The following is a 10,039-nucleotide window of genomic DNA, read 5'->3' as shown; positions in this document are numbered from 1 at the left end:
CATAAGTCTGGCTATATAAGAGAGAAAATTAGACTTGCAGCAAATTGATGTAGTGACTGCATATTTATATGGTCCACTGGATAATGAAAGTACTAGAGGGTATTGAGCTGAAAGAACAGCAAGTTCTCGAGAACAATATTGATAATCATCAAAGTATATGATCTGAATATCCTAGGAACCTCTGGATACAATTTCTCAAACAGTTGAATATCTCAAGAAAGAGTTTGAGATGAAAGATCTTGGAAAACAAAATTTTGTTTGGGATTACAGCTTGAGTACATTAACAATGAAATCCTTGTGCATCAAATAGTATATACAGAAAAGGGTACTCAAGAGATTTAATATGGACCAGTCTCACCCATTATCTAGTACATGTGCGTGAGATCACTTGTTTTGGACACTGATCCATTCAGTCCAAAGGTGGACAATAAAGAAGTCCATTTAGTCCTGAGATGGACGATGCAGAAATCTTGTTTTAGACACTGATCTGATTGGTCCATAAGAAGGACGATGAAGAAGCCTTTGATTTTGGCTTATTTTATACTAACCAGCCCAAAGAGGGGTTATTTGGTTTTGTTGATTTGTTTTCAGACATGTTATGTTTTACACATGGTGGTACACGCATATCACAGCAACATCATCCAAGATTTCGTGTGTGTGTATTTGAGGTCGATGACTCAATATGTTCGATCAGATTGTGGCATGGCCGATGGTAAAGAAGAACCAACTATCATGTTCGAGGACGAAGCATATTCTGTCCAAGATATTCATCACCCACGGATTGCAGAAAATTGGAGAGGTCCAAGGGACCTTGAGTAATGTCCAAATCAGGGGGAGTAATGTGTGTTGTACTCTTTTTCCTTCACCATGGTTTTGTCCCAATTGGGTTTTCCTGGTAAGGTTTTAATTAGACAACATTAAAACACATTACAAGCTCTAAATGGTTATGTCATCCAAAGGGAAGTGTTATGAACCAGATTGTGGATGGGCTCATAACCAAGAGATTATGATTTGTAATCTTTCCATTTATCTATGACGGTGTAATCTCTTATATAAGGAACCTCTATGTTATGAATAAAGATAGACTTTTCCATTACTTTCACAGCATATTTGTATATGTTGAATATCTTCATTATTTTCTTGCAAAGCTTCTCTTTGTTTATGTAGGTGAATCAATTAAATGATGAATTTATTCCTTTAAATTCGCTGATGATTCCCCATTTTTTTCTCATTTAATCTGTCTTCGAAACCGGAATGTTTTCTCCTCTGTCATGGATCCATTCTTAAAATCCTTGTCACAAATTGGAGAAATCCAAATCAAAGACATGAACTTTTTGACTGTGAATTCCTTGACGGAATAAATCCAACACATATATTATCGGATTGGTGTTAGATTATGGTTGAAAAAATATTTTTATATTTAAGCAAAAAAAGTGATTTTTATAAAGAAAAATAAAAAGAACAATATCTGAAAATTGAAAAGTTCAAATCATTACTTGATGTTATTAGAAAAATAAAAATGTAATTACAAGATTAAAAAGCCAAAAATAAAGCCAAAGTTGAAGCTGAAGTTGGCCCAAAGTCATTGCAGAATGGTGGTTTTAATCATTTTTGGCGATTTAAGAGAAACGATGCGGTTTCTGAAATATTTTAAGCTTAGAGCCCACATAAAAATTTATCATTACGTACTTTCCATATATCATATAATAATGAGAAAATCCGTGTAACGCCACCATAATAGGAAATCAGTTTGTATAAATATTTAAATGATGACAACCCAAAAAATAGAAAAAAAAATGAAGAGAAATATGAATAGACAGTTCGCCCTAATTTTTTTCTTTTCTCTTTCATCCTTTAAAAGCCTCCTCCGCCGTTTTGGTGTTTTTCGATAAGCTTTCGATAATTTTTCTCTGATGCTGCGCCCCTTTATCTTTCTTATGTGTCTTTATGTCTCTCTTTTGATCTATCATTTTCTTTAACAATGGGTAACAATTACACCATCATATAATCTTTAATTCTATTACATATTAATGATCAACTACCTGCAACATATGCAATACTGATGAACAACTCCATGGATAATGATTTCACGATGAAGCTTTCCCCAAAACACTTGGATTGACGCACGGTTCTACACGTGCAACTCTTTTGATGGATATACTCTCTCTCAGATGACCACTCTGCCTCAAGTACTGGAATCTCCGATAAGTTTTTCATCTTATAATCTACAAGAAGCTGTATTGTTTTGGATTCTACACCCCCAGACACGGGTGTAGAATTAACCAATACGCCACAGTGCTTCTACACCTTTTTGATCTATATTTTGATGGGGTTCACCCTTTTCTCACTTGTTTTTAGTTGATTGTAGCCTTCACATTGAATTTGAGAAAAATAATTGGGGGACAAATATGTGTCTTATATTTGGTTGTGTGTTTAAATATTTTGTCAAATTATGATGTTCCGGTGTTGCAGATTTTGGATCTCGTTGGTTGAAGCTTGGTGATCCTTTGTGGCATGGATCAATTCGGAGTTATGCGGTTGCCATTGTGGATGTATTTTGGCTTCTTCGGTACTGGCCGTCTTCATTAGTTTGGCGCTTCAGTTATATATGGAATATGGTGTTCAGATCTATTGCTACGTGCTCTCCTTCTCCGGTGCGTTCTCAGTTCTTCTTTAGACTTGTCGGACGAATGTTTGTTCTAGCCTAGGTGCCTGAATACGGCTATATATTTTCTGTGTGTTTAGGGATTTGTCTGGGAAACTCACCAGCTCCTTGTATTCCACCAGCAATTCTCATATGGAAGGAATTGTAGTTTTTTGAGACAGATTGCAGATTTGCAGTGCATGAAGGTGAAGATAACATTCCACATAATACGTGATTACCGGACCAAAGAGACTGATCAATAAACCGGACCGTGATTTGCTTCCTTTTTTTATAGTGTCAACAAAACACACATATATATGCATTATCAGGAAACAGAGATTATGAGGTGCCAGCACGGCGGACAAATCAATCAAAATCTAGGGCTCCTACTACAATGACGGCTCCTGAATCAATCGCCTTAGCGATCAAGCAAATCGACGAGAAGAAGCAAAAGCTGAAGAAAGCCTTCGATGACCTTCAAGCTCACCGATCCCTCCTCTCCCCATCTTTCAACCTCTCCTGGTCCGACATCGACTCTCACTTCTCCTCTCTCTCTGACCGCTTCCGCCTCCTCCAATCCGACAAAACCGAACCACCCCCGGCGGTTACGACGGAGACACCGCTCCTCTGGCCGGAACTGAGAACGTTCTGCGAGAACATGGACGGCAAAGGCTTGGGGACGTTCATGGTTGATAACTCGAATAAGCGTCTGTCGATCAAACCGGAGCTTGCGCAAGCGATTCGATCCTCATCGAGTCCAGCAGCTTTGGTTCTTGACGCGATCGAAGGCTCTTACCATTGTTCCCCGTCGTCTTCCGCCGATGCGAGGAGAATCTTCGTTTTGCTGTTGGAAGCTTTGATTGAGGTCAAACCGAATCTCACTTTCGAGTTGAGGGAGAGAGCGAGGACGCTCGCTTCCGATTGGAGGCTGAATATAGGTAACAAACCTTCAGAGGCGTTAGGGTTTCTTCACTTGGTCGTAGTCTTTGAGTTAGTATCTGTGTTTAAGATGGAAGAGATTCTTGATTACGTTTTCTTGATCTCTAACTGTAAACAAGCGACGACGTTATCCAAGAAGCTTGGTTTGGATTACACCATAGTCGCTGGTATTGTTCATAAGCTGTTGCACACTGGCAGGTTACTTGCCGCCATTAGTTTTATTTATGAGTTTGAGATGACTGATAGGTTCCGACCAGTTAATGTTTTGAAAACTAGTTTGTACAACTCTAGAGAAGCTGCTAAGAGGGTCTGCGCCCAAGCGGGTAACTCTCTCAAGGCCCAGAACGAAGCTACTGATAAAGAGCTTAGTGCGTTGAGATTGGTGATCAAAGTGATCAAGGAGAGGAACCTCGAAATTGAGTTTTTTGAAGAGGATCTTGAGGAATCCGTTCAAGAGTTGGAGAATCTGAGAGCTCGGACGACGCAAGCCGCTAAGCTCGCTTCCCCTGCCAATCCCCCAAAACGACCTCGAGCTGCTATGGGTAACAATTTGACAGCCCCGACACAGAGTCAGCAACCTCCGCTTTTGCCTGATCCTAGGCACGGTTTACAAGTGAACCCGTTTGGTTTTGTGAACTCAACAGTGCCTCGTGTTAATGTCCCATACGGCAACCAATTGGCTCCATATGGATCGGTTCCAGCTCCAGCTATAGCGGCTCGACCTGTCTACTATGAGCAGCAGACTGGATATGGGTTACGACCTCAATACCAACCACCTTACTATCCTCAGTAGCATCTCCATTGTTGGCTAGGGAATGCAAGGGATATTGAATTATAAGAAGTTTTTGGTGTAAGGAGCTAGCTAGGCTCTATGTGTGTATGATGTTCTGTATTGACACAAAAGTAAATTTTCTCAAAGGACCACATATAAGATACTTGATTATGATTGCTGTTTTTGCGATGGTATAAAAGAAAATAATTAATCTTGTGTACTCTTACTCTACTAATGTCTTGTTTATTAGTTAGCTTGTGGAGGGAATGGTCTTTGACGGATTGATCTTACATTTCTAATCTTTGATTTGGTAGATAACCTGCCATGATTCACTTCCTTTGAAATTAGCAAGATTTTCTTTCTTAAGTTGTTTTGATTTAGGACAACTATGTTTTGGTTTTTGTGAAAAGACACCTATAATAATTGAATTTATATAAATAATTGACATAAAATAATTGATGAATGGGGAAACCCATATGATCAGACAGACGTTCGTTTGAGTGGACAAGGAACATATTCGTTGAGAAAAGAAACACAGAACATGTTCTTTACCCATACCAACATTGATGGGTAGATAAGCCCAATCAGCGAGGTGTCTGACGTGTAAGAGTATCTCTGGTTTTATTCTTTTCTTTTATTTTTGATTTAATATGGGTATGATTTTTACTATTATCAGAAATAAAATAAAGTTTTGGGCCTGAGAGTATCTAGTATATAATCACAAGCGCGTTCTCGTCTTCTCCGTCACACATTGATTTTGTTTTCGCTGCTTATCTCAACGTCTAATCATCATGGGTTTGAAGGTACGATCATATCCCTTTCTATTCATTTCGGTTACAATTTATGTTCGGATAGTGTTCGTTTTGGTTTCTATGTATTAAGCCGATCTAGTGTTTCATATGTGATCAGACAAGTTTTGTAATCAATCTCACCGGTTGGGTTTATTTCCACGAATCCTCGATTGAATTCTAGCTTTTTGCTGTGTTATTCAGTTTACAGTCTCCTTGCACTTATTGTATTCCATGCCTAGAAGTTGTAATCATATGTTTGATGGTGTTATATGCAATTAAAGATTGTTTGATGTATATATATCTGCAGGAGGAGTTCGAGGAGCACGCTGAGGAAGTCAAGACGCTCACCACGAAACCATCTGACGCGGACTTGCTCATCCTCTACGGTCTCTTCAAGCAAGCCACCGTCGGCCCAGTCACCACCAGTTAATATTACATTCCTTTAGTTTTCTCTCTCTAAGAAGCTTCATGTTACTAACGTTTTTATTTGTGTGTGTATTCTGATTGATTCGTAGGCCGTCCTGGAATGTTCAGCATGAAGGAAAGAGCCAAGTGGGATGCTTGGAAGGCCGTTGAAGGTAATTCATTTCATATTTGAGCTGCTACTTATTTGCTTATAACCAAATGTAGCTTACGATTCTTGTCGGAAGTTCCAACACTAAAACCGAATCTAACCCGTTATTTTGTCTTGGTTTTGGGTTTTGATGTCAGCGAAATCGACGGATGAGGCCATGAGTGACTACATCACTAAGGTGAAGCAACTCATGGAAGCAGCAGAGGCTTCCGCCGCTTCAACTTGATGAATTTATATATGATTCACCAAATGCTCCACTCCAATAATTCCATCTAAACTTCAAATAACTTAGCATAAGACTTTGTTCTTGTTGCTTCTTGTGTTTTCATCCTTATGAATCTATCATTTACATTATGACCTCTGTCTTGATTTTTAAAAATTGATCCTATGGTTTCGGGTCTTCCTCTTAATATTGGTCTAAACGAATGCAAAATTAAAACCATTATTTGTGTCTTGTTGATTTTGAAGACGAAGCTTATCTACCGTATGTACGTTCGTTACATCCATTACCAACCATGATCATGGTCAATCGTATTCAAAAGAAAACAATTAAGAAAAAGGCTTAAAATTAAGTGAAATTGACTATTATCTTTCTGTAAATTACTCCAATAATAAAAAAGATGTGTGAGCATATGTTTACTAGTCTAAAAGTTATCTCAATAGTCGCCATTAAAATGGATTGCAAAAGAGTTAAAGGTAAATAACAATGAAAGAAAAAAAGAACAAATAAGATCAGATTGAGACTATCTCTGAAACCATAAAAATCTGAATAGTTCTATGTATTCATTCATATATTGAAGTTACAAGAATATATGAGGAGTTATAATCAGGTGAGATATCTCTATATTAAAAGAATGACTATCTCACAATTAGAAAAACAAACTATGAATATTAAGGCATATTATTTCAACTAGTTAAAGAAAAGTTTTAAACTCCAGTTTATTCATTTAATTTGCGTAAATTAAATATATATTTTTCTGAACCTATTACATTTTCATAATTGCCATCCCACATTTATATATGAAAACTAGGGTCGGCTCGCCCTACGGGCGGGATGTATATTTAATAAAAATTGAATTTGTATATTATATATTTAATATATATTTATATTATAGAAAACTATATATATTAGTTATTTTTTTATATGTTTTGGTATTAGCAGACTAATAGAACTATACAGTTATATCTATATATTATTTTACATGTATTTATTGTCTATTAGAGTGTTGATCACATGAAGAGAATGTTATGGGCTTGGTAATTAATTTTTGACTCTTTAAGTATATATTATTTTTGAAATTTAATAATGATTATTGATTGATATACATGTCCTTGCATCAGAATTTTGGATGTATACTTTTTACCTAGCAATATTATGGGTGTACAATCTATTACTATTATTTTTTACATGTTTCTACGTATGTTAGAATAATGTATAGTATAAAATAAGAGTCGTATGTGGACCAAATGTAGAAATGAAAACAGAGTGAAGAGTCTCAACATAATATTGATTGTAGTTTTGCAAATGATGTTGTTGCTGAAGCATTAAAGTGCATGATAATTAGTGGGATGCTACCTCATGTGTCTTCGTGAACCTGTATGGCGGCATGTTGCTTTCACTGCAACTAATGAGATGTTTTAAGTATGCAGTGCCAAATAATGGGTGAGGTCAGTTCATGTAAACAAAATCAGTTTGATATGGATGTATTATTTAAACGTGTAGATCTAACCTGGGTTGTTTGAACATCCATGAAGATTTCCTTGTAGACGATATTAGTAACTCCATCTTCACCGTCTTTACCGGAAGTTTCGTCTAATATTTTAAGGCCAGATGGAATTGTTCTTCGAGACATAGCAACGTACAACTGTCTGTGAGTAAAAAAAAGGGCGAGGAAGATATAAAGAAACTTGTAAAAACATGAAAGCAAAAACATGAAAGCAAAAACATGAAACTGGTCTTCAATGTGTACCATTAAGCTCCGCTCGCAGCTGCAGTAACTGGGTTGAGACCTAGGGCCATGTCAAAAAATTCCGACATGAGGTATGCATGGTAGCATTTTTAGCAGACTGTTGATCTTTGCTGGGTGGCAATTGAGTTCTGGCTGCATGCTCATATATGAGTCCACATACACGTCCTTCATCCTCACGTTTAGCTGGCTCAGGGATGTCTAGATGTTCTCCCAGCTCATCTCAACAGAGTCGAGACCCTCATCTTCAGTCAATTTCGTAAGGATCTTTTTGCCCTTCTCGATCATGCCCAAGGCCATGTGAAGAACACCGTAAAGGTATTTAGCTTCTTTGTGGTCCCTTTTGGCTTTTAGAGGCAAGACGTAGGTGATTGAGTCCCAAAAAGTGATTGTCAAAATAAAAGTACTCACGCATACCCTTAACGTAATGCGCATCGAGGTTGTTGGCCGCCAAAATGCTCTCCATTGTTTTTTCATACCTGTTAGCTAGATGAGGCCTCTCCACCAAAGGAGCGATGTTGAGGGTCTTGGCGATCAAGGGATCATCTAAACTGAAGTTCAGACTCTTGCAAGTAAGCACGGTGTTGCAGTAATCGGTGGATGACGCAGCACCGACCTTTGAGATGATGAGGCGCAACATGCCGTTTGGCATGGTGTCAAGGCGAGTCAGAGAACGGTTAGTTGGCTCCATAGAAGTGTTTGGGAAGTTACAATGATCTGAGGTTTTGCTTTTCTTGGTGGTGATGTGTGGTGCTTTGGTCTGCTTATATAGAAGAGATGATCAGGAAGGAGTGAGGGTTTCTGGTTCACGTAGTTTAAGCGTAACGGATCAGAATTGAATCACCCCACTACACATTTGAAGAGATTTTATTGTAAGATAGTAATGTCGCTAACGGATTTCGTATAAGGTGAATCGTTAAGGAGTTGGATCTTTCCAGACATTATTAATAGTACTCTTAACAATATTGGGTTCACTAACATGTGCTAAATTGGTAAATATGTGGAAGATAAATTTGGTGTTTGTTCTTGAGAAAGTATATAGCCAATAATTAAGTTCATAACATTACTTCAATCATTATTATTATTTAAAAAATGTTTCCTTTTGATTAGCATTAATATTTAAATTTTAATCAGTAAAATGATTCATATATGTTATGTTACTCTCAGACTTACTAATAAAAATGGGTCTGATTCATTCCCAAACTTTAATTACACTGTCAATTTGAATACTTCTTTATAAGTGTTAGTAAAAGAAAATCACCAAAAGGTTCCTGAAACAGTTATGTCCTGAAATTCAACTTAGCTAATTAAATGTTCAAATTATACGTTTTTAACGTCCACCATAACATGGATCGTTTGGGTGTATGTGGTTATCCGGTGCAATCGTAGCTACTTATAGACTAAGCTCACAATGATTATTTTGATGCACTTTATCACTTTAGTTTAATATATTAATTTCAATAAACTTGTTAAAAACTAATTTAACAATTCATAAAGTAGCAAAATATAATAACTGAGAAAGAGTTTCTGTATAAGTCCATTATGAATGAAAGTTGCATAACATAAAATAACAATAAAAAAAATTACTGATTGAAAATTATCTTTTTCTAATGGGCTTTTTGCAAAAGTAACTCAAAACTTGAAGTCAAACAGAAAACTAACCTTTTCTTTTGACTCTTTTTTTTTTTGAGATTTTAACCCCACACCTGCATTTTATCTACGAAAATGCCATTAACATTTTGTTTTTTTTTTTTTCGAAAATGGCTTCTTTACTGTCTCAACCTCATCTTCTTCAAGTATTTACAATATTGCCACTGCAATGAATAGTGGCAACAACCTTGTACGAACTGTTTGGAGCTTTTAATGCCCTTTAATGCACGTAAATCTCTTTACACTCTCTCTGTTTCAATTGTTATGAACTAAAAACAACATTTCTTTCACTTTCTCTCTATATTCATCCAAAAAACTCAAGCTTTTGATTCAAAATATGGGCTATGGTTGACAGAGCCATATTTCTTTCGTTTTTACTTACGGTTGCTTTCGTTTGAGGTTCTGGGTGGTTGGAGAAGACCCTGTGTGCAAACGAAGTCATCTCACCTAGTTTAAGGTACGAATTTGAATTTTTTTTCAAGATCTGTTCGCGTAGAAGACTTACTAGTAAGTCATCTGTATGTAGAAGACTTACTGATGAGTCTGCTGGTCAAACGGACGACTTAAATTAAGTCGTCCAGCTTTGTTTGTTAAAAAAAACACTCCAGACGACTTATATATACGTCGTCTACGAGAAACGGGCTAGTTTTGCATTTGACCGAATCGTGTCAGATCTTTGACTATTTCTGGACGACTTATAAT

The 10,039-nt window shown here is 36.9% G+C and overlaps 3 protein-coding genes across 4 annotated transcripts; 2 read left to right on the top strand and 1 right to left on the bottom strand.

Annotated features, from left to right (window-relative positions):
• Positions 1-2,385: 2,385 nt before the first annotated feature.
• On the top strand, positions 2,386-4,575 carry LOC111211832 (FRIGIDA-like protein 2). The gene is made up of 2 exons (XM_022713123.2): positions 2,386-2,654; positions 2,746-4,575. Exon 2 carries the CDS (start codon positions 3,039-3,041, stop codon positions 4,374-4,376), a length of 1,338 nt encoding a protein of 445 aa, XP_022568844.1. The 5' UTR covers positions 2,386-2,654; positions 2,746-3,038; the 3' UTR covers positions 4,377-4,575.
• A 339-nt stretch (positions 4,576-4,914) lies between these two features.
• On the top strand, positions 4,915-6,130 carry LOC111212596 (acyl-CoA-binding protein-like). Of its 2 annotated transcripts, XM_048758763.1 has the most exons (5): positions 4,915-4,958; positions 5,032-5,158; positions 5,454-5,571; positions 5,662-5,724; positions 5,858-6,130. In XM_048758763.1, the coding sequence occupies exons 2-5, from the start codon at positions 5,147-5,149 to the stop codon at positions 5,944-5,946; spliced, it is 282 nt and encodes a 93-aa protein (XP_048614720.1). In that variant the 5' UTR covers positions 4,915-4,958; positions 5,032-5,146; the 3' UTR covers positions 5,947-6,130. The 2 variants fall into 2 exon arrangements, with proteins under 2 accessions (XP_048614720.1, XP_022569877.1); XM_022714156.2 differs by lacking the exon at positions 4,915-4,958 and having other exon boundaries at positions 5,014-5,158.
• A 1,758-nt stretch (positions 6,131-7,888) lies between these two features.
• Positions 7,889-8,378, bottom strand: LOC125587158 (F-box protein At2g35280-like). The gene is made up of 2 exons (XM_048757331.1): positions 8,105-8,378; positions 7,889-8,034 (listed from the first exon to the last, which is right to left on the bottom strand). The coding sequence occupies exons 1-2, from the start codon at positions 8,376-8,378 to the stop codon at positions 7,889-7,891; spliced, it is 420 nt and encodes a 139-aa protein (XP_048613288.1).
• Between the last annotated feature and the right edge of the window lie 1,661 nt (positions 8,379-10,039).

This window comes from Brassica napus, chromosome C5 (genome assembly GCF_020379485.1).
Source record: "Brassica napus cultivar Da-Ae chromosome C5, Da-Ae, whole genome shotgun sequence".
Taxonomy (NCBI): domain Eukaryota; kingdom Viridiplantae; phylum Streptophyta; class Magnoliopsida; order Brassicales; family Brassicaceae; genus Brassica; species Brassica napus.
The sequence above is the reverse complement of the archived record's forward strand: the minus strand, read 5'-3'. Positions and strand labels throughout refer to the sequence as shown.

Bases quoted from the DNA above. Each gene is read 5' to 3' on its own strand.
- LOC111212596 (XM_048758763.1), top strand. The intron at 5,572-5,661 runs GTTAATATTACA...ATTGATTCGTAG, and splicing joins CGTCGGCCCAGTCACCACCA to GCCGTCCTGGAATGTTCAGC. The intron at 5,725-5,857 runs GTAATTCATTTC...TTTTGATGTCAG, and splicing joins TGCTTGGAAGGCCGTTGAAG to CGAAATCGACGGATGAGGCC.
- LOC111211832 (XM_022713123.2), top strand. From the start codon at position 3,039: ATGACGGCTCCTGAATCAATCGCCTTAGCGATCAAGCAAATCGACGAG.
- LOC125587158 (XM_048757331.1), bottom strand. From the start codon at position 8,378: ATGGAGCCAACTAACCGTTCTCTGACTCGCCTTGACACCATGCCAAAC. The intron at 8,035-8,104 runs GTATGCGTGAGT...TGCCTCTAAAAG, and splicing joins CGATGCGCATTACGTTAAGG to CCAAAAGGGACCACAAAGAA.